The sequence below is a fragment of the Thunnus thynnus genome, chromosome 7 (assembly GCF_963924715.1).
Source record: "Thunnus thynnus chromosome 7, fThuThy2.1, whole genome shotgun sequence".
NCBI lineage: Eukaryota > Metazoa > Chordata > Actinopteri > Scombriformes > Scombridae > Thunnus > Thunnus thynnus.
Window position 1 is genome coordinate 28,725,163 of NC_089523.1, and position 24,247 is coordinate 28,749,409.

At 40.0% G+C, this 24,247-nt stretch overlaps 1 protein-coding gene across 7 annotated transcripts in view; it reads left to right on the forward strand.

Annotated features, from left to right (window-relative positions):
* ryr1b (ryanodine receptor 1b (skeletal)) overlaps positions 1 to 24,247 on the forward strand; it is a 76,319-nt gene that overhangs the window by 2,459 nt on the left and 49,613 nt on the right. For all 7 annotated transcript variants that reach the window (XM_067595343.1, XM_067595345.1, XM_067595346.1 and 4 more), the window contains exons 2-15: positions 12,626 to 12,748; positions 12,913 to 13,014; positions 17,290 to 17,364; positions 17,494 to 17,572; positions 18,050 to 18,162; positions 18,272 to 18,371; positions 18,627 to 18,723; positions 18,819 to 18,893; positions 19,006 to 19,162; positions 19,468 to 19,632; positions 20,350 to 20,471; positions 20,615 to 20,801; positions 23,910 to 24,045; positions 24,147 to 24,242. In XM_067595343.1, coding sequence (XP_067451444.1) covers positions 12,626 to 12,748; positions 12,913 to 13,014; positions 17,290 to 17,364; positions 17,494 to 17,572; positions 18,050 to 18,162; positions 18,272 to 18,371; positions 18,627 to 18,723; positions 18,819 to 18,893; positions 19,006 to 19,162; positions 19,468 to 19,632; positions 20,350 to 20,471; positions 20,615 to 20,801; positions 23,910 to 24,045; positions 24,147 to 24,242 — 1,627 coding nt within the window. The remainder of the gene's footprint in view (positions 1 to 12,625; positions 12,749 to 12,912; positions 13,015 to 17,289; positions 17,365 to 17,493; positions 17,573 to 18,049; positions 18,163 to 18,271; positions 18,372 to 18,626; positions 18,724 to 18,818; positions 18,894 to 19,005; positions 19,163 to 19,467; positions 19,633 to 20,349; positions 20,472 to 20,614; positions 20,802 to 23,909; positions 24,046 to 24,146; positions 24,243 to 24,247) is intronic.

Here is a 24,247-nt window from a genome sequence, read left to right on the forward strand (position 1 = left end):
TTTAATTAGAGGCCGGTGATGGGAGGCGTTGTGTGAGTCAGCTGTTTTTCTCTGCTGGGGTTTTACCTTGGGTTGTATTGGAGGAGGTGTGATGAGTGGGAAGTGGGAGCACAGAGGAGTTCTTACCCCACCTGGAGCAGCAGACTGTTGTCATATATTAACCTGATATGGTCTTTTTTTTACAGTTACATAACCTGTCATGACGGTTCATAGCCCCGTGTGTCAAGGCTCACTTTTCAGCTGGAGGTCAACCTCGGCTCTTCAGAAATTGTTTTCTATAAATAATATCAACAATTTCATGAAATCAGAATGAAATTCAGCCCTTTGAGTTTAAAGAAGTGCTAATTTTATCACACCGATGTGTTTTGTTTAGGATGAAAATGTGTGTTAGTTGTGAGCCCAATTTGGTTTAATAATAGCTCCATTTTAAAGTTCAGCCCTAACAAAATTAACAAATATAAAATCTCAAAAATCTAAATTCTGTCATGTCCAAAACTGTGTTCCAAAAAGTCGTTTGTTTTCCCAAAATGTAGCCTTTGGCAGCTCAGAGATACTGCTAGTTTACCAGTTATTGACAGTCAAATCCCTGAGCAATTAGGAATGAAGAATGATGTTTAAAGAAGATTAATTTACACAAAAAAAAGCACATAATCTAAAATGTGCTTCTGATCTGGCGTTCAAGTGTCGCTCATACACTTTTTATTGTTGTACTACATTAGCAAACTCTGAGAAGCAGCTTGTCTGTGTGCATAAGTAGGGCTGGGCAATATGGACAAAATCAAATATTACAACGTTTTTGACCTTGATATCGATATTGTGAAAATGAGATTTTTGATGAATAATCATGAGTAATGTGGATATAATGACTAAGTAGATAAAAGCCAGAACAGTCTGGTGAGTTCAGAAAATTACATCACTTTACTCCTTTAAAACCAGGAGAAGACAACACTTACATCTAGTCCCATATCATGATAGCGATATAATATCGATATATTGCCCAACCGTATGCATAAGTGTTTAGTTGACATCATCTGCGTTGGCTCTGAGCTTACTAAAGTTGTGTTTATGGAAAACTAAAGCTTTTGTAAATGAAATGAAAGCCTTTGCATGGTGTAAGACCAAAAAATAAGACTAAAATAAACCGGCTTTACAGGAATTGACTAGTGATGCCATCTTAAATTCTTTTGGAGTGACATTAACAACCTTTTATGATGTTGTAATATAACTGCATGATTCCTTTCATAATGCCCTTCACTTCATCTTCAGCTGATCATTATTTGCTCTCTTGTATCATGATTTTACAAGGCTGAACTTGTCACACTTATGAGCTGAGCAATGAATAATAAGACACACTGTGCAGTCAGTTTTTAAAAATATTGAAAAAAGTCCATCACCAGGATCTTTAGTGTGATAATGGAGCACATGTATATAAGCACTACAGCAGGTTATTCATGCTGCTCTCCACCCCTATCAACATGAGAGCATATGGTGTTCCTGCAGTCTGGTGAACCTATTGTTGAATATTTGAGGAAGGAGCTGAATTTTAAATCCTGTCACTTTTCTCTATCACTCTGCTTCTTTTTCACCTCTACTGGGAATCCTCCTCCAAATAAGAAGGAAAGCTGTGGGTGTATGAATTTGGGAGTAAAGCAGTGCAGTGTTACTGTATTTACTGTGTGTGTGTTTTTTTTTTCCTATGGGCATTCATTTGAATGTAACAGAGGAGAGGAAGAGGAGATTAGATCCTTTAATGCTAAATCCTGTTGGGTGTGACAGATGGGGAACACAGGAGATTCTGATGCATATTTGGCATCTTCAACACATCCCCCAATTTTCACACCGCAAAAAAAAAAATAAAAAAAAAATACACACACAGATTACTCAGCAGTGCTGCTCTATTCTATTCTGGGTTGTATTGTGTTATTATAATACGGCGCAGGCCTGTGAGTCATACTGTACGATGCTGAGTGAGAGCGGTGTGGCTTGAATAGTTGTATAGTCTACACTCGCTGGTGGGCTTCGTCGTGTCACCTGCTGTACTGTAGCAGGTTAAATTCTCTCTCCACTCAAATGAAGTGAATGCCCCCCTGTCGACCTGCAGGTATCTAGTATTCACCATCCTCGCCTCTCTGCAAGCACTTCAGCCCCCACATAGCGCTGTCATAGATGGGCTTGTAATAGCCAGAAGTCTTTCTTTTACTTTTTTTAGAAAAGCCTGCAACAACAGTTAGACAGCCGAAATGTCTCACTACGCTATAAACACATATGAATACGTCAAGGTATAACGGTGCCGTTTCTCTACCGATGACAGTAAAAGCTGTGTCACTGTTTCACAATGTCACATTTGCGTTGTGAATCACAAAAAGGCGAGTGGGTTTGAAGGGGTATTCGAGTTCCAGTCTCTTACAGCAGTTTCTTTTTATAGTGTGCCACTATAGGCGCGCACACTCTGGAGGGAGAAACCAGAGGAGTGAGTGTCCTACTTGCCAGCATCCTTTGGGAGACGTGGTGTATGTGTATGTGTAGATGTGGGTGTGTGAGATCTTGTTTATTGTTGTAACAGTCAGTTTGGGGTGTTTTGCTGTCCATGCAGGCCTGCACACTCCATAGTTACTTTTGTCAGAAGGTGACTACATGTCCAGGTTATAAACAGATAATGTCAAGGTTACTTATGCTTTAACAGCTTTTAAACAACTATAGTTCAATGTCAAACAGGTCCTGCTACACGTTGAAATAAAGTATTTGAAATGCAGTTGAAATTTGTCTCATTTTATCTTTAAGTTTACATATTTTATGCAGGCATCTGGATGTTTTTGGACCTGCACATGATGCTTACTGGGTAAATGTGGATTGTTGGGTGTCATATGTTTTTAGGCAGCACACACATTTGTTAAGGTCTATTATCTCACCTCCCTTTGTTTAATTAGCACAGAGGAAACATTTTGTTAGTCACTTTTTCTGTATTACAGATGTGTAATCTCTCTGACAAAACTTGAGTTTAAATTCTTTTAGTGTTTGTCTTTATGTATTTATTACTTTAATCACTTAAAATTGCTTGAAATTAGACCTAAATAGTTTTGATAAGGGATTCAAAAGGATTTTGATTCGATGATTAATTCAGTACTGGCTCAAATTCAAACCTGTCTTCATCAACAACAACAACAACAAAAGAAAAAACACAGACAACATAGTTCAGAAGGCAGCTCGGACAAACATCGCCCTCTACATCACTGTCCTGACAGATTAACCTCACTCCTCACTCACTTGAGTTCTTTAACACAACATTTCTGTTTCCCCTCTGGAGTGTAATTCTATCACGTCTGGATTGCTCCGGTCGCTAATTTCCATTTCTTTCAATTTGAAATGAGAGAACCCAAAATTATGATTTTATTTGGTTGCATTTCTATTCATTTGCCCATTTCTCATCCCAGCTGTCTTCTTCATCCTGTCTCACAGTGTCAAGCTGTGCCACAGTAGCAGCAGATTTTAGGACGGTGGCAGATGAGGGACGGGGAGGGGGGTAAAGGGAGGCGGGGAGGGTGCGAGCGAAGCTGGGCTTTAGAAGTGCTGAGCCCAGGAGATGAACACGTCCACAGTGGGACAACAACACACACACACACACACACACATACATACAGCACCTGTTAGTTAGTCTGCTTGCTTTGGTCACGCTAGTTTACACAATGAACAGGTGGTCTGGTCTGGTCTGCTCTTCCACGCACAAGACAGAAACGAAAAGAGAGAGAGAGAGAGAGGGATCCTGCAGAAGATATGTTTTGCAAAGTTACACAACTGTTATGCAAACCGCTGTGTGTGTGTGTGTGTGTGTGTGTGTGTGTGTGTGTGTGTGCACGGAGGCTACATTCAACTTTCTAGTTAGCAAAATGGTTTGCAATGATGTAAAGTAGATGTAATTTGTAGTAAGAAGTCTTAAACATGCAAAGCACAAAGCTTGTACAGCATAAAATGTTTTATAGCTAAACAAGTCCAGACCCCCAATATTTACTTTGTCATGTCTGTCACTGACAACACTTTGTTCCAAGATCCTAAAATCCTCCAGAATGTGTGTGCAGCTGGAGTTTTGTCTGAGAGGAAAATGTTGGAGATGATAAGATAAATATTAGACTTTTCTGGATCCACATTGCAGCACAGTGCAGTTTGGCTTGAGGCACTTTTCTGGGGAAATAGTGTTTTTCAGAGCTGTAGGAATAAGGTCGTGGAAAGTAAAGAAATCTGAGAGAAGGCTGTGATGAAACTATGGAGAGTAACTTCAAGAGGAGGTTTGAGGATGTGAGGATGCATCCTTTAAAATGTCTGTAGGTCTGAATGTGAGGTTTTGTGATTTTCTTGAGTAGTCTGGAAGTGTTTTCTGTATCCGGGCCAGTGTGCTGTTTATTGGAATATTTCATATTCCAGGCTATTTGGCTGTATTTTCATTTGCACCGGGGGATGTTGCTTCTCTTGCGCAATAAATCTCTCTGTGTGCCTCTCTCCTGTGTTCAATTTTTGGATCACACATCTGTTTTATACAGGCCTGCTGGTCAGGAAAGTACTTTGCTTACTCTTAAGGCAAATAGACTTTTCTGGAGGAATGCACCATGGATTCTAGCCAGCTAAAATAATTTATTTATAACAGTGTTTTCCTCTGAATCGCTGCTGTCTGCCAGACTTATCGTCTTTCTAAATGGCGGAGGCTGTTTAATGTTTGATGTTTGGTAGTTTGTTGGATGTTTAACTGAGCTGGAGGGGAATGACGCCAGTGTTTGTAGGCTGTCAGATCACAACGTGTCACTAAAATCCAACTTAAGTGTTTGTTAGGATCCAACTTGTGAATGATCACAGTTTGAACATAGCCTGCAGTATCTGGTATCTTAGCTGTCTCGTTGATGATGCCAGGAGATCATGAAATATGGCGACACAATCATCTAAACTCTAAAGCCAAGTCCAGTAGATATATTTCTTATTAACCTACAATACCAGGATTGTTTGGATGTTTCCCATCTGTGGCCTTTGAGAAGACTGATATGAATAAACCACTTAGCTTTAAGAGAGAGCAGAATGGTTATATTCGGATATTTGAATAACTGAATCATCATACCTTCTAGCTAAAACAGATTATATGAGCATGAACTTCTGCCTCAGAGTCTATTAAATAATTGAATCGCCGCTGATGGTGGCTGCTGAAAGACAGAACGAGAAACAGAGAGAGAGAGAGAGAGAGATAAAGAAATTAAAATGTTAAGGATGCCACTCATAAACACTAACATGCACACAGTAACTCCCAAATATCTTCCAGATCCCTAATGGTTTAAATCTACTGCAGTGTGTTATCTAAACATCTGTATTCTGCTGTGATACATACATAAATATACTGGAAGCAGTCTAAGTGATGAGCTGTCGTTTAATTTTCTACTTTGGTAATCTAATTTGTGCAGTGATTGGTTGATTTTACTTTTGCTTATTGCTCATCAGTAGTCGGACCTATCAGCTAGTTTTCTTGAGCTCAGTACTGTTCCTATGTGCAAGAGAGTTGCCGTTGGCTGTCTCTCTCTCTCTCTCTCAAGTGAGACCTCGAAGTATCTGCTGGTCAGCAGAAGGAGGGAATGTGATAGTGACAGGTGCAGCCACCTAAAATAGAGGAGGAGTGGAAGGGGAAAGGCCCAGAGCTGAGTGGTAGAGGTAATGGAGAGAAGGGGTAGATAAAAGAGGAAAGCAATGAAATAATAAAAGTACAGAGAGTGGCTACGGACGAGGAGAACGGATAGAAATTAATAGTGTGGAGTGACAGACAGGGAGTGACCACGATGAAGAGAAAGAAAGAGAGAGAGAGAGAGAGAGACAGCAGCAGAAGAAGAATGTGAAAACGACCAAGCTTTAAATGTCCTCAACGCTGCTGTTCTCGTCTGTGTGCGGTTGAAAGATTTATCAGCAGTGATTCAGCACAGCACAATAACTTTTCCGTCTCGAGCCACTTATAACTTTTGTACTTTATAAGTTATGTGTAAAACTCAGTCATCTATACTGAATTAACTCAGAGGAGAGTCACACTCAGACACACTCACGGGGCTGAAACGACTCCTGCATTAATGCATCAATATCATCTCATGATTGTTTTCATGAGCGTACAGCCCGTGTTTAATCTTTTATATACTAATAGATAAAATAATAATTGTTTTGTTGTCCCATTCTGGCATTGCAGCTACAAAAATCAGCAGCCTGAAGGTGGAAACAGGATAAATATTTGATAAACACTTAATAATAATAAGATAGAAACTTAAAAATGCATTTTCACGGTGTTCGGAGAGAACTGATTTTGACTAATTAGAATTAATTCAGTCTGTGGTGCTGTGATGCCAAAGCAGAAGGCAAGAAGCTTCTCCTTTTCTGTACTGAAAATGTGTTTCTCAGTATGTGATAGTTGGCAACATTTTTCATTTTTCTAAGGTTTGAGTAGATTTAATGGGCTGTAGGGTTATCACACTGTGGGCCCTTAACTCCAGTAAAATAACAAGATAAAAAGGTAAATTACAAATTGCTTATTATTTAATGTATGGAATATGGGAAATACTACCATCATAATATTATATGACTAATTGACAGAGGTTTGGAAATACACACATTGTTAAGAAGAGCAGTAGGAGAAAGAGAGAGAGAAAGAGAGAGAGAGAGAGGCTGTCTGTAACTACTTCCAAAAATATATATTCACCACAGAAACCTCAGTGCTGGCTTGGATGGATTACTGGTTGTGGCTGCACAGTAACAATTTCCACAAAAGAAAACACAAATAAAGCAGAGAGCAAGTCTGCGGTCTCTCTAAACAATCTCTCCTTGCACCTTATAATGCCTGAGAAGACAGCAAAATGTAAAAGTCTCCTGAAACGGCAGCAGTAGTTACCTGCAAGGAAAGATGGAACTGAGTTAAGGGGATGGTTCGGCTGTTTTAGAGGTGACAGGTAATAGATGGTGTGAGGGACTGGTGTGTACTGTGTGAAGACCTTTATATTTGCACATGCATTCATTTATTTAAAATGTGCCCTTACAATCTTCTTTGAGGCTGATCTTACAAGACAGAAGTGATTTGAATAAAAATAAGAGAAAAGTGGAAGGTCGTTTGGTAGATTTTTTCTTCTTCTTAAAGATACAGTATGTTGGCAAGTAGAGAAGAAAACACGAGTGAGAGTGCATAATTTAGGAGAGTTAGAGTGCTACAAGGGCCTTTAGACTGCAGTCTGTGACGGAGGATGCTGATAGTGCACCCGCATGGTCTCTCCCAGTTTTCAAAGGGAAACCCCCACTGCCTGTATTCCATCACCAGTCTCCCCTCTGCCTTATTGAACTGTTCTCTCCTCCACCCACATACCGTATACAATGTGCTATCCCTCACTCTTTTTATGTCTGCAGGAATATAATCGATGTCTTGGGAGGGTCTGAATCAGCACACTTTTATCAGGACATCGGGCAGAAGTAGAATGAGAGAATGAATATATTTGATAAGAATGATTTGATTACAGGACAGTTTTTAGAGGGCACGGATGTGGCACTTTGTCAAACTGGAGGTTTAGTGTGAGGTATGAAAGGCTTAAACAGTAAATCAAGACTGAGTTGAAAATGTTTAAAAAGCATGAATTGAAATACAGATTAAAAGTCTTAGTCAAACTGTTAAAACATCATGAAACAGCATTTTAAAAGTTTGTTTATTATACCAATATACTGTTGAAAGTTAAGCCAGGAAATTAACTTTTTGAACACTGTGCCAGAGTGGCGAAAGGATAATAAGCCCCAGTTTCTCAGTTTTGAATGTAATTTTGGCTTTGAACAGACAACAAACACAATGATTACTGGCTAATGGAGAAGACAATCCTTCCAAAAATATATACTTAAACATATATCAGCACTTGGCTGGATGCTGGTGTTCATTTCCCATCATAGCAGAATTAGCTGAGACAGTGTAAAAATGTCCCACAAAACACCAAATAAACTGGTCTCTGGTAGACTTACTGTATATTCAAGGCTCTGTTGTCCCACATGAACTTGAAGATCCCTCATAATCAGAAGTGTCACTGTACACACATTAAGCCAAACAATTCAAAACACTCTCTGCCCTCAGCAAGAACTGTATAAGCTGTGTTCACAGATGTAGATTAACACCTCCTTGCCTATCCTACAGATAATTTTAGGAGAGCACGGGAGGATCTGAGGGAGTGGATATAGGATCTCACCATTTTGCATCTGTTTTGCTTCCTGTTTAGGGTGGGCAGCATGCCTGCTTGTCTGGGGAACCCTGGCTACCCTCTGTCTGCAAGCGCACTATCAGACGGCCCTAGAGAATATACAAAGGTGTCTGCTTTCAGGCACTGTCTGTGCCTCTGGTTGTAAATCTATGCCGCATTACACACCTCTATTTGCGCACACTAGTGTGTTTGTGTAACTGTCTGTCAGTTTACATCCAATTGTCTCTACCTCTCCTTCTGACCCCGAACTTCCACATAGTCCAGATTCTTCAGCCGCCAAGTCCAAACGTGGTTTGGCTGTAACTCTACACCTACCCTGTTGATGGGGCATTGAATGTGTTATATGAACAAATATTCGCTCGTTGCAAAGTACAAGTTCAATGGGTCAGATTGGTGATAACAAGCACATTCTGACTTTCACTCAGTATATGTCTTGGCTCCGTTGAATATGGTCATGTGAGATTAACAAATAATCAGGAGTTGAGGTTGGTTTACAATAAGGTGTCAGATGCATCCTTCAAATCCTGAACGCCTTCCTCTATTAATAAAACGGTGAGTTAAGCCGGAGGGTTTGTGTGGTCTCCAAGTCAGCTTTTCACGTGGTCAAGTTGGAAGTGATTCTCACAGTGTGACTCTTGGAAGGACAAAGCTCTATAGCTGCTGATGTACTTGACAGAGTACTCTTCAGGGTGGAATAACATCAACATCATCACCATCATCATCATCCACTCCCATGGTTTCTCATGCCATTGCTATGCTGACGATACCCAGCTCTTCCTTTCATTCCCACTGGAAGACCTCGCAGTCCTGGCACAGATCTCGTCATGCCTTGCCGATATCTTGGCGTAAATGAAAGAATGCCACCTTCAGCTTAACCTCTCTAAGACTTAGCTCTGTGTCATCCTAGCCAATTCAACTAGAATCGACCCAACTCATGCCCACAAAGTCTGCCCGAAGCTTGGGTGTCATGATTGATGACCATCAACAACTTTTGCAAACACCTCTGCACCGGATGGACTGAAAAAAAGAAGAAGAAGAAATTCCACTTCTATGCATTGCCTCTGTGCACCGCCTGTTGGCATCTACATCCTATCGGACTTGAACTTAGCTTTATGTCACTTACCTGTGTTGTTCTCTCCTGGCTTGTGTTATATTAACTTTCAGATGTACGTTGCTTTGGATAAAAGCGTCTGCTAAATGAAACTGTGACAGTGTAACATAACACCAGTGCTGGTAAATGTGGTGAGGCTTATATGTTTGTCTGCACTGTTGACTCTATATAAATATCGACGTCATGACAGCTCGTCAAAAGTGAAGCCAAAACATCTCGATCGCCCCCTGGTGGCTGGCTGCAGTATAGGTCATAAATCCCGCTCCCTCCATGTTGATGGATGGGACGTGAGCCAAAGTACACGTCAAATAAATTTTTCCCAAAGATGTTTTTTTTTCATTTTAGGTAGTTCTTATCACACTGATGTTTTTGCAAGTGCTCATTTTTCTGATAAGCTTGTTTTTAATTAGTTATTTGACGATATAAAAGGGGGGTGTGACGTCATGATTGACAGCTGTGACAGCCACTCTTAAACCTCCATCAGGCTGCGGGATTTTTGAGGGGGCGTGTCTACAGCGTAGACTATGGCTCCGAATGATGTCACACAAACAAGATGGCAGCTCCTGGAAAGGAGATATTTCGGCTTCACTTTTTCACAGTGGTAGGAAGTGGAGACACGTCGTCCATATTTATGTACAGTCAATGGTCTGCACCATCAGTCAGCCAGTTTGGCAGGTAACCAGAGCTTTTCTGTCCTGATTCTGTCACGTGCTTAATATCATACCTGTCAGGCTAAGTGAATTTGTAGGATGAAAAAAGTGGGTCCTCCTTACTTGTGCAATAATTAGAGACATAAAATATCCAATTTCACTATAGTCATGGCTTCCCATAAAAGTTTCCATAGTTACTTACCATGTAAATTTGCTATATGTTCTGCAGTTCATCAAAATCCAAATGATATATATTTCTAAAATAATAGTAGTCCTTATTTATATAGTATTTCAAGAATATGTTTATAAAGTGCTTTACAGATATAAGATAAAATATTCTCTGCAACTTTGAGACCTGAAGCCTTGAGCTCTCACAGTCTTCCTGTAGGTCCTCTCTGCCTTTTTGATGTTGACTGCAGAGTGATCGAAGCAGAGTAACGACTCTGCCATGTGAGACTATGGCTGTAAAATAGATGGAAGCCACAGGGTAGGACTGCTGTATAACGTTTGGAGCATAGATCGTCTACAGTGGTCATCTGATCACACATCTTGTCCCGGAGCAATGAGTCACTTGGTTACTTCAGTCTGCTTTTAGACACCCGCAGGCTCAGTCCCGTAACCTTAATGGGGACTGCAGTCTGAGTCTGTATGCACTGTCCTCAAAACATGGCCAGTTCAGTCAATGTTACTCCTGCTCAGCCCAGTTCAGCTGTGACCGTGTGACTTCTCTGCGGTGAAGTCTGGTTTCAGAAGTGTGTTAATCTATATTCAGTCCTGAAAAACAAAGATTCATGTCATTGTAGTGCATGTAGAATAGTTATCGCTCTGAACCTCAGCTTTGAAGGGGTGTGAGTGTTGTTGTGTGAAAGAGTTGGGAACATTATTGAGAACTTGACTAATTTTGCTAAAAGGCATGTTTGTATGTTCCATGTACAGTTTTAGTAACGCTTGAGTTGTGTATCGAGTGGTGTTGCTCACGTCTGCAGTGAAGGAGAGAGGGCACGTTGCTCCACTTTCCGGAGTGCAAAGCAGGGAACGCGAGGACAGGACAGAGGAGACATTTCTAGGCTGAGGGGAGATAAATGATAGCCCAGCCAAAGGAAGAGGGGACAGTCTTCAGCCAAAGAAACACTAGAGGCCTCTGGGTATAAGAGAGGAGGATGTGTTATGAGGTCACTGATAGGCATCACTTTCCATTCTCCTACTCTGTGCCATAAACACAGACATGCAAACTGCTGTGTGCTGCCCCCCGGCCTCGCTTTAAAGTGCATGCCTATTATCCAAAACACTAAGTCATGACACATCGGCGGTGCGAGGGAAAGACAGCTAGTGGGTCAAGAACATGAAGACATGATTCATTAGTTGTTAGATGAGAGGAGAGAGAAGTCAGGAATCTGTCCAGAAATGAGAGAGAGAGAAATATTAGTCAGGTTAAAGGACCAGTGTGTAAGATTTTGTGATATCTAGCGCAAAGACTTGGTATGTTTTAATTCGTGTACAATCCGATGAAAATAAGAATTGTTGCGTTTTTGTTAGCTTAAAATGATCCCTTTATATCTACATAGAGAGTGGGCCCTCTTCCACAGAGGCTGCCATGTTTTCTACAGTAGCCCAGAATGAACAAATCAAAGAGAGAGGGGCTTTCGCATTTTTAACAGCAATCGTAGATTTTCCTACATGCTTGGAAAAGGAGGGGGAGGATTATTCAGTTGGTTGCAGTCTGCAGCCTCACCGCTAGATGCCATTAAATCCTACACGCTGGTCCTTGAAGTGATGGATCTACTTGCATAATGACGGAGTGGAAGGAACAGCTGAGAATGCCAAGTGTCAGGTGTGGGTTTCACAGGGGTGGGGGTGTTTATCGCTGTATTTACACCACTCTCCGGAGGGTCCTGGCATTGACGAGGAGCAACAAATTACTGTCTGTTAGGATTCTGCTTGTGAAATTAAGTTGTGTTTATGTATTGTGCCGCCCCTTACTGAGAGGAACTGTTTGATGCATTCTCAACTGGCCATTTGTTTTTTTTTGACAGTTTTTCCTCCTTAACCACAAATTGTTTATATGTTATTGCTGTAATGCTGCTGCTGTTTGATTCAAATATCTACAACAGCTAAAACTGCATGATTTGCAAAACAGCCAGCAACAATGGAAATATTAATGATTTGCAGTAAGAGGGATAAAACATACAAAATCACTTTTTTTACTTATTGTTCTTTAGGTCAGATAGTCTCCTGGTTGCACATCAATACCATATTTTTAGTTATAGTGTACTGTACAGTAAGTTCCTTTTTTAAAATGTGCTGTAGGCAAGTTTTCCTTCTTCTGCACTCCTTACGAAACATATAGTCAATAAAAGGTCAGTATTGTAGACAATAATGCCGACACCAAATGTCATGTCAACCCAGTTTTGTTCAAGAAGTGCTTTTAAACATATAAAAACAATGTGTACTAAAAATGTGAAAATGCAGGCAGAGCAGGGACAAGCAGCAGGAAAAAAATTGATGTAAGAGAAATAAGTGTGTGGTTGAAAACTCAAATTAGTAGCAGGAGCATAAAGCAACATGTCCCAAAAAGTGAATGGGCAGTGAATAAATGTGTCCCTAACTGCTTGTTTTTTGTATTGGGTGTATAGGATGACCAGGTCGTTCTGCAGTGCACTGCCTCCATCCTGAAAGAGCAGCAGATTAAGCTTTGTCTGTCCTGTGAGGGCTTCGGGAACCGTCTTTGCTTCCTCGAAACCACGTCCAATGCCCAGGTAAGATGCTGATAACCTTCCTCTGTAACCTTATTTTAATCAACATGACTTTTGACCCATGCATGGGCATGCAAACTACTTTTTTTGCCCACTGGGGATTAATAAAGTTATCTGTCTACCTAGCTGTCTATCTCTACTACAGTCCTGTGTATGTGTGTTTGCAGAATGTGCCCCCGGACTTGGCCATATGCACCTTTATTCTGGAGCAGTCCCTGTCGGTCCGCGCTCTGCAGGAGATGCTGGCCAACACAGTGGAGATGACCGAGGTAGGAGTCAGAAACAGACATAAAGAAATGGGTCATAGAGAGAGAAATATGTGTACTGTGAATGCAGACTTAATGTTTTTTTTTAGAGAGGAAGTGAAAGATTGCGTAGGTGCTTCAGTGGAATGTGAACGGCGAATAGTGTAGACACAGACTTTGGCGGAGCGATTTCCTCTTTCCTTTTTGACTGATTAGAAATATATCTGTTCTTTTGTCTTTACAATGTAATCTACCACTACCATCCCCTGTCACATGTAGACAGATTTGACTTACATTTTCGTATTGTTCACAATTCCTCAATACTTTTTACTGAAATGAACACTGCAACAGATGTTTGGTGTCTTATTCAGAGTTACATAAGAAAATTAACAGCAAGTTAATCTGTGTCCAGTATGTTACAGAGGTGTTTAGCCTAGCTTAGCACAAAAACTGGAAACATGGAGAAACTGTTTGCCTTCCAACAATTCCAAAAACTGTCCTTTTTCTACATGCTGTATCTTGTGTTAAATAACATTTAACACACCTAGCTTACACTTTGAAGCTATGACTGACAACAACAGCTGCATTGCAGAAATACTGTCCTCATTGTTAGGTTGGCAGATGTGGAGCAAAAAACCCTTTGACTAGCTTGCAGCCTGAAAAGATATAACATGTAAATAAGACAGTTTTGGAGTTATTTGAAGATATATTGTTTCAAAGGCTTGTTGTTTTCTTCTGCATCCAGTTTATGCTAAACAGTTCCTGGACCTTTCTCTGTTTTGGGCACAGGGATACATTTGCTTTTGATCTTCTTATCTGACTGTGCGCAATAGGGCAACCAAGCTTATCTCCGAAAATGTCACAGTGTTCCTTGAAGATAATTTTTCTTCTATCAGACACTGCTTACTCATATTTGCAATGCAGTAATGAACTATCCCCTCTTTATTACATATAACGTAATTACATTTGTAGATATAATTGAAGATTTTGCCTTACAGATGATAAATAAAGGTTTAATGTGTGTCTCAACTGATTATAGTTAAAAATATGCGCCTGTGTTTATGATTGAACAGTATTGATGTTAACCAGTCACAGCACCAAAAATATTAATCACCAGTCTAGTGTTAGACCATGTCGTAAAATATCTCTTAATGTATTTGGATTTTATTTCAGGTTTCATGTGGTTGTCATGTGTTTTTCTGTTTTTTTCTTTGGTGGGACTTTTTTTTTTTTTTTTACATATGATTCACAAATTTAAACATTCATGTAAATATGGCTGTTTGGCTTTGAAGTTCACCATACTGTACATTATGATCCTCCAGTCTATGTGAGCACCATCGATGGACTTATTCTTTACATTTATTTTTATTATGATTTTATTTTAACTTGTTATCTGACACCCCCTCCCCTCCCCTTCTTGCTCTCTGCCTAGCAGGCAGTCGATTTGGACAAATGGGTATGTCTGTTAACATGTCTTATTTCCTGTAACGTGTGTCCCAACTAACGTGGCAACTGTCCGCGTTCCTGTCCTGTTTCCCACTGGATGTCCTATTGAATGAAATTGTGCTGTATCATTCTCACATCTCGATCCATATCCGTTTAGCTCTCACCCCGAGGTGGCGATTACTTTATACGCTTGTCACTAATTTTTAGCCACAGTAACTTATGGGACCGAGTAAACAAGTCTGATATCTCAGATATGCTGAGCTGCTCATCATCTACGAGCTGATAGTTAGTGGTAAGATCAAATGAAATGAAGCTTTATTGAAACATTAGATTAATTTGACTAAAATTGTCTGAACATGCAGTATGAAAGCTGGTGTAAAGGCTGTAATGTGCAGTTCATACATGCACTTTTCTCGAATAGTTACACATGTATCTGTTACTTACATTACCATATCTAACAAGGTGTCACAATGCATCAATCATTTGCATTTCATGCAGAAATATCACCAGCACTTTACCTCATTACCTTATGTTGCTTGATGTTGTTCCTTATGTTTCAGCACATTGTTTTTTGTTAGTTCTTGATCATGTCAAGCTAATTTCTGTTCCCTTTTTTTATACAGAGCATGTAAAGAAACCTAGATTTAGATGTTAGTTCCTCTGAATCAACAAGAAAGCTTTTACAGGCTAAAAATTTTGCATCTAGCAATCATCAAGTGAGAAATCCATGTCAGAGGTTTAAGATAATAATCAACTCACTAATTTACCAACAGCACCCTCAAATAACCTGAGTATAATGCAGGCACAAGACTAATTGTTGTTGTTGTTTTCAGTGTAACTCTCACTTTTCTAAGAAACCCTGTTGCTCTTATTATGTTATAATTTATTAAATTATTATTATAACTGTTGCCATTAATAGTTGAGAGCAAATATTTGATGCCTTTCTTCTGGGGTGGTCAAAAGGCATTCTGGGAAATGTGGGAAACCACAAACTGAAAACATATTTGAAGCAAGAGAAAGTGGATGCACCCAGTAGTATCGATATACCACAATTTGATGAAATATAAGTAGTTAATAATTAGTCTACAGTAACAGATCAATAAGGTAGTGTTTTGGTGATCAGTGACAATACATTCCCAGGATGTGGAAAGCTGAACTCACTTCTAAGCTAACTTCTGTTCCACTAGCTTTCAGTTCTCAACATATCTTTCAATAGCGGATGCTTGAACAGCTGAAACACAGTAATGCAGTTTTTGTCCATAGTCTGAGCTAACTTTGTGTACCAGTCTAACAGACAATTGTTGTAAAAACCAAGAAATATCCTCCCATGAGTCTTAGTCATAGGCAACAGCTATAGCCATCAAAACGTGATCAGGGGTAAGATGTACAGTAGCATAGAATAGAATATGGACAGGAAACCCCAGTATCATATTTCAGCTTTGTTTGAGAGACAGATGAAAGAATTCCTATCACGCTGAGGCAAATATAACTTTAGCTCCAGCTTGAAGAGCGGCTCTATATTTGCAGCATTTTATTAGTTGCATTATCATGGCTAGTTTGGGAAGATTCTGGCCTCGCAGGAGCCGGTAGATGTGGATGAGGAAGGCCTTTCTAATGGTGAGCGGGAGGATGAGAATAGCATGGCATGCAGCCCAGCGGAGAGTCGCCCCCACCTCTGTCAGCGGTAGATAAAGAAACGGGACACCCCCAGAGCTCTGGACAGGCCCATCTCCCTCTTAATGTACACAAACACACATACACACACTTGGGAAAACACACACACCAACACCACCTGTCCTAACTGAGTTTAGCGCTAATGTGGACCAGGGTTAATGGTGTGGTGCTACCACTTAACATACGTACCCCTTACTCATCCCAGTGGATTATGGGTGCTTAACCCTATATAAAGGCTTAGCGTTATATTCCTGTTGGTTGGGATAAATAGTTGTTAGCTTATCTACCTTTCACTGCTGCAGTAATTGCGCTTTTTTGTTGTCATCCTCGCTGAATGTTGAGAGAAGTTAGGATGGTTTAATGTCGTGTTTGCCTTTGTGGACGATTGTTATTCGTGGTGACTGGATTGGAAGTTTGTTTTGCATTATGTCAAACTCTGTCAGTCACATCATTGTAATATCCTTTCTAAAGATTATGATTCATCGCATAATATTGTCTTAGTTTGAGCGGTACCTCTACACTGCTTTGTTATTTGTATTTTATGTGGTTCTTGTTGTTATCAGTCCCAAAATGTTTTGTGTGTTTTGGGGAAAAGTCATTGTTCAGTGTTGTGGGACTGTTAATCATTATTGGGTAATAATAATAATGTTTGTGCACAAATGACTTCTGCTGTATTGTAATTCTTTATTCTTTGCAGGAATGTGTTTTAATACAATGCTAAACCTTCAAAACACAGACAGCTTGTAAATTGCCACAATTGTTTACCTTCACTTCACTGCCTAAATGATATATTCATCATGTCATTCTAATCTTTATTTGATCTCTTACTAAGATAAAAATGAGAATAGCGTACAACCACAGTTTTATTGCTCCCCAAAGGAGGCAGTGAACAACCTGTGCTCTCACATCATATGCAGCCTTAACAAGCCACATATAACACACATTTATAAAGTACCGTCTCAACAAACAAAATAGTATCAGCGGAAGTTGATAATTGTATGTTGTGATCCATTCATTACACAGTTATTTGAACTCTAAATAATGTGTTCTTCTGAGCTCTGGCCTTGCTAAAATATAGCCTTGTTTTCCTCCCTGTCTGATCAAGGTTTATTTGAAGTTTATTGTCAGTTGTTCGAGGCTGAATTGTTGAATATTTCTCTTTATCTTCTTTCCTTCCAGTCGTCCCAAGGTGGAGGCCATCGTACCTTACTGTACGGTCATGCCATCCTTCTGAGACACAACCACTCAAGCATGGTAAGACTGGCTATTTCATATCAAATCGCTTCACAGAGTTGGTTTAATTCCAGTTTTAAAGTCTTCTTTTTTTTAACCCGCACTTTGGCAAAGTTCTGGTCATGTCCTGAATCAAAACCTTCTCCCTAGTACCTGAGCTGTTTGACGACATCTCGGTCACTCACAGACAAGCTGGCCTTCGACGTGGGCTTACAAGAAGATTCCACTGGTAAAACCAAACTTGGAAATCATTTTTCACAATACGACAGAGCACTCTTTCCTAAGCCTGCATTTATCTGAACTTCATCTGGAACTCATTTTTCTTTAGTGGTATTGTTTCATTTTTTTTTTTTTGTGAGTGTATGGTTTTTAACTTTCGCAGTTTGTCTTCACAAGCTATTGTCATTACTGGAGTCAGCAGTGCATATTTATTCTATCTATTGCAATTTATTTACTGTCACTTTGCAGTTTAGCTGATAAATATAAACACTGTTATTATATTACTCTGAGGAAGCGGGATGTTGTAAGTGAACTGGTTTTGTGTTTTTCTTAATGATACTTCAAGTGAACATAACAGATGTAAGTTAATTCTAAGTTACAAATTGTACTAAATTTAATTGCATGGGGAAATTTGCTGCTCTGCTTTTGTGTTATCCAAATAGTTTAAAGACATTTAGGTAGTTGTTTGTTATTCTTCTACTTGCAGGTGAGGCATGTTGGTGGACCATTCATCCAGCCTCTAAGCAAAGGTCAGAAGGTGAAAAGGTCAGGGTGGGTGATGACCTCATCCTTGTCAGCGTGTCCTCTGAGAGATACCTGGTAAGATCCCTCAAACTCCATCCACTTTAATGTTACATGATGGAGGATTTATGTATATGCTGTGCTAAACTCCCCCTTTTCCCCTCTTTTTCTTATCCTTCGTCCTCAGCACCTGTCATATGCCAGTGGAGATCTGATGGTGGATGCCTCCTTCATGCAGACTCTGTGGAATATGAACCCAATTAGTTCAGGATGTGAACTAGCTGAGGGTACAAAACTTGCTTTAGAGAGACCATTCAGCAAACAGTTCATACACACACACATGTACACATTGATATATGTAAATGATCTACACGTTTAAGTTTTATTTTAGAAAATAGTTTGAGGGGTGATATTTGGTGCTATCAGAAATCAGGAGGTGTACCCTTAACATATACATAAATAGAAATTTACGCACAGACTCAAATTTACACACATGTCCACACAGCATGCACACTTACTGTAGCGTGTGTTCCTCTTCTCAGGGTTTCTGACAGGAGGTCACGTTCTCAGGCTGTTCCACGGCCATATGGACGAGTGTCTGGCCATCTCTACACCAGAGGAAGGAGAGGAAAAGCGCAGGTAAAAAGAAAAGGAAACGGAGCTATTTTGAGCATAATGCCCTCTTATCCTGATACCATATGACCATATGTGTGTCTGCCTTGACTCTCTTACAGGATGGCTCACTATGAAGGCGGTGCTGTTTGCAGTCAGGCTCGATCCCTGTGGAGGCTAGAGCCGCTGAGAATCAGGTGATTGTCCCCTTCAGTCATAGTAAATAGTGATAAATCTAAGGTGTAGAAATCCTGTGTGATGACAAGAATATTTCCGCCATTAAAATATGTTTTTTCTTTCGTCCTGCAGTTGGAGCGGTAGCCACCTTAAGTGGGGGCAGTCTTTCCGCATTCGCCACATCACCACAGGCCGGTACCTGTGTCTGGATGAGGAGAAGGGTCTGTTGGTGGTTGACCCAGAGAGGGCCAACACCAAACTGTCTGCTTTCTGCTTCCGCGTGTCAAAGGTCAGAATTAATTTAACAAACTTTTTTTCAAGATTATTTTCCATCATTTTTGACTTTTTGACAGAGCAGAGAGACAGGAACAGGAGTAGAGACAGTAAGACATGCAACAAAGGCCCACAGAATCAAGCCATGGATGTTATGCGGTATTTGTCTGAGCCAGTAGACCCCAGAAATCAACATTTTGAGTTTCTTTAGACTCTGTCCTTTGGTTTATGTCTATCTTTTATTATGCTATGATTTCTTCTCTCATTCACCTCTTTGTTATCTTCTCCCACTTCTTCTTTCCTCCTGGTTCTCCCGAGCAGGAGAAGGTGGATGTGGCTCATAAGCGTGACGTTGAGGGGATGGGCATTCCAGAGATAAAGTATGGAGAGTCCATGTGCTTCGTCCAGCATGTGTCCACAGGCCTGTGGCTCACATATGCCGCACTAGATGCCAAAGCTGCTCGTCTGGGAATGATGAAGAGGAAGGTAAGGATCTTCTCTGGGGATCAAAATAATCTAACTATAAAGCAAAGGCTCTCTGTCTGTCTGTCTGTCTGTATGTATGTCTTTTGCATATCTCGAAAACTGTTCATCCAATCTACTTAACACTTGGCAGCTGTATTGCTGGGGACCAAAGGATGTACATAGTCGAATTTGGTGCAATTTGGACATGCTCACTGAATATTAATAAACTTTGAATAAACAAGCAAACAGCGAGCCGCTCAGCCTTGCAGCAGTGGGGCAGGGCTTCAGGGCTCTGTGATTGCATGGCATGAGATCAGAGCTGTACAGAGAGTCAGAGAAAAGTATTTTCACAGGGCGTGCTTGGATACGCGGCACACATTTAATATGAATAAACTGTCAGTAAACAAATGGCTGCTCAGCTCTGTCTCTGAGCGCGGAGTATGCTGTCCGGGAGTAAAAAGAGCAGGGTGTTGAAGTGGTGACCGTCCTCCGCTGCTGGAGTGGAGCATTTCTCTGAATCTGGAAATGAATTTGTATTAGTGTGAGTGGATATTCTTACTCAAGATAACATCTGATGCTTTGGAAATTGGATATGGCAAAAGTAGAAATGGCTAAATAAAGATAAATGTACTTGTAAAGCTATTACATGATACAGCCATCAGAAACAGGCCTTGTGGGAGAAGGACAGAGAGAACTGGGGAATGTAATCTGCAATAATATTGTTGTCCATGTCTCCAGGTCATTCTGCATCAGGAGGGTCATATGGATGACGCTCTAACCGTGTCGCGCTCCCAGACTGAAGAGTCTCAGGCTGCTCGTATGATTTACAGCACTATGGGCCTCTTCAGGCAGTTCATCAAGTAAGTATATAAATACTCAAAAGTATAAAAACAACTGAGGGGGGATGAGTAGAAAAACCTCTTTAGCTAGAGCTAGAAAGCCTGTCATTTTCAATATGCATTCTAATTTGTTTATGGAATTGATTTTTTTTGTGTTGTTTCAGGGGTTTGGACTCTCTGAGTGGGAAGAGCAAGTCACCAGGTCCTGTGTCACTTCCTCTGGAGGGAGTGATCCTCTCTCTTCAGGATCTCATCTTCTACTTTCGTCCTCCCGAGGAGGAACTGGAGCACGAGGAGAAGCAGACCAAGCTCCGCTCCCTCCGCAACCGGCAGAACCTCTTCCAAGAGGAGGTGATCTGCATGCTGCCTGCACAACATCACACACCTTCAGACTCACCATTTCTATTAAGTTCCTATAACTAAAATAAATATGTTATGCAAAGGGAAACTTGTGCTTTGACAGCATTGAGGACTTTTATACCTTCCAGCACTTTTGTTAACTCATTTCTTTTTTTAATTACTGTAACGTCACACACATACAAAACATACACATATACTTAAAGTCGAAAAAGTATTCCATCGCACACCAGGATACTAGGATAGACACTATTTTATTGGTGGATTACATTAAAAAACAAAAGGAGCGAACTATGCATTTCGTTGCTTCATCAGATTTGCTCGACAGTGTCTATTCTAGTATCTCGGTGTGGGCTGGATTATTTTTTGACTTTCTGTAATTTGCCCTGCATCAGCCGGTACCCAGGAGAGAGACACTGCTGTGCACGGGGTATCTTCATCTTTTTATACACATATACTTATTTTTATCATTTGTGAAGACATGGTAACTTACATTTAGTCTCTGGAGGTTTGCCATAACCATAACCACAGCTTACCCTAACCTACATGTAAATGTGACATTTACCTAAACTTTAACCTATAACTGTAAAAACTTTAAGTTCCAAGTCTTTAAGTTCCAAGTCTTAACAATTAAAAAAAAAGGTTAACCTTGTGGGGATCAACTTTTTGTTCCCAGATAAAAGGTGAGACCACGTAATGTGTTTGTATTAATATGTGGTTGTCGCCACAATGTGAGGTATTAATACTAACTAGAAAGTGCAATTTCAGAAGAAATTGAGTATGATGGCTGAAATCTTAATTTGATTGTGTTGCATTGCTGGAAGCAGAATAGTATTGCAGTTCTACTGAGACTAACGTTGCCTGCAGGTGGGATCAAATAAACGACCTCATGTTTGTAAGACAGCAATGCTTTGCAATGAGCCAACATGTGACAAAGCAAACAGTAGGCAAGATCAGATTTTCATATTAAGACTTTCAATTGCATAAAAATTACTTAATTGACAAAAATACAAAAGATATCACAACACAGAATACACAACACAACTGGAAATTCAAAGTTTTGTGAATGTTTTGAAGTTTGAATGGGGTCTGTAGGATAAGGGATGTCCGACTTGAGTTTCAAAGTGACAAAAGTTCCAACTTGGTTGGATCATTCCTCCCATAGACTGCTATTATGAATTTTGATGTTTAAAAATTAATATGAAATCGCTGGAATATGCTACAAAACAGAAAAGTAATAGCACACATCTACTAAATGAGCTGCACAGTTTGACATTTTAATGGTTTTTCTAGCAGCAGTTGAAAAGGTCCAGAAAAATGTACGAAATGTGGAATAAGAAGAAGTAGATAAAGCGAGGAGGACAAAAGTGTGATTGCCCTTGAAGGCAACGGGTGCTTGCGAATGCCCCAGCCATGGAAATGCAGGCATTTCTGAGTGATGGCAAAGCGACCCTCAGACAGGCCAGCTTCCATGAATCTGGTATTGTGCCTGTCAAAATATCATTAAGTACTGGCATTAAGGTTGGACATATTACAGGCCAAAAACTTTTATAAAACTCAATGGGAAACCCATCATGGTCAGGTGATTTTTCATTAGCAATTGCCTGAATTAAAGCTCAAACTTCCTTTAGGGTGAATGCTGCATTGAACTTAGATCGCAGAGAAATATTATCTAACTAGAAATGCATTTCCTGCGGAAAATGCGTGTGAATGCTGACAGCTGAAATAAATCCCAAAGCGTTGCTGAAAATGCAGAAATCTGAAATGAATTTTGCTTGAAAAAGCTGAAAACTGCACTGCTGAAAAAACCAAGAAGCTGAAATGTAAAACTGGCAGAATTGGAAGCTGAGCTGCACTTTTGTTCATTTGGGTGCTGCAGAGATTTTTTTAAAATCTTGTAGCGCCACCTGCAGGTTAAATTGTATCAAATGCTACAAACTTATTCAGCATTCGCATCTGTACAACTTTGCTGAATTTGGTTGCCATGGAATATTACATTTAAGAGATATGGCAGTAAATAAGTACTGTAGTATGGTGGTGTTTCGCTAATGGCCACAAGGTGGGGCTGTTGGTGCCATGCTTCAAAATGTCGTGCACATTCTCATCCGAACTTTTTTTAACAAGTATTTTATTAAAGACAGCACAATTGTAGAAATATCATAATATTACAGTAGGGCCCCCTGTGTGTTGAATTGTATGAAATGTTACACACTTGTGCAGTGGCTGTATGTACAACATTCCCAAATTTGGTTGAATTTGAATTTATTATTTTTGAGGAGTTATGACCCGTTAAGTGCATGAGGTCACGCCTTCAAAATTTTGGTAACCAATTACAGACAAACTGTAAGTGATACCCACAAACAAATTCATAAGTTTATTTGGGGTCATCTAAATATTGTAGCTAGTTTGGTGAAGATTAGATGAAATATGTGCCAACAGAGGCAAAAAATGTCTTCACCAAAAAATCGAAAATGGCGTAAATGTTTTTCCAGGTGTAAATGGGCGTGGCCTGTATCAGTCGAATCGGCATCAGCCAACGAACACACTCTGCAAATAGTTTTTCATGATTCCTGAGTTATTAGCCAAAACGTAAAACATGTAATAACTGACCACATGGTGGTGCTATTGGTCCCATGTTTTAATATGTTAAGCATTTCCACATTGGACACCTGTCCGTAAAGTATAAATACTTTAGTGCTTGTAGTTGTTGAGATTGTCAACTTTTAAACTGAGGTGGATCATTCCTCCCATAGACTGTCATTATACATTTTTAATATTTTAAAACATTATATAAAATCACTGGAATTTGTTAGAAAAAAGAAAAGTATTAGCATACATCTCCTGAAGAAGACGCACGTTTTGACTTTCAAATGTTTCTAAGACAAACGCTGCAGAAGGAGATAAATGCCAAAAAACACCAAAATAAAAAAAATAAAGAGCAAAGATAACAGTAGTGTGAGAGCTGTGTCACACTAATAATAACAACAATAATTTGTAACAAAACCAAACCATAACACTGCCACCAATACTAACAAAGAAAAAACCCAAAAACAACATAATAATGACCCTTCTGGTCCTCCTTGTTTCTGTTTTCTTTCTCAGGGAATGATCACCATTGTGCTGGAGTGCATCGACCGCCTGAATGTGTACAACACTGCTGCCCACTTCTCTGAATTTGCTGGGGAGGAAGCTGCAGAGTCCTGGAAGGAGATTGTCAACCTCCTTTATGAACTGCTGGGTAGAATAATCACTATCAACTAATTAAAACACAAATTAAATGCTGTCTGTATTGAATAAAGTAACATTATTTCTCTCTCTTTGTGTGTCTCCACTGAAAAGCTTCTTTGATCAGAGGGAATCGCTCAAATTGCGCTTTGTTCTGTGACAACCTGGACTGGCTGGTCAGCAAGCTGGACCGTCTGGAGGCCTCCTCAGGTATC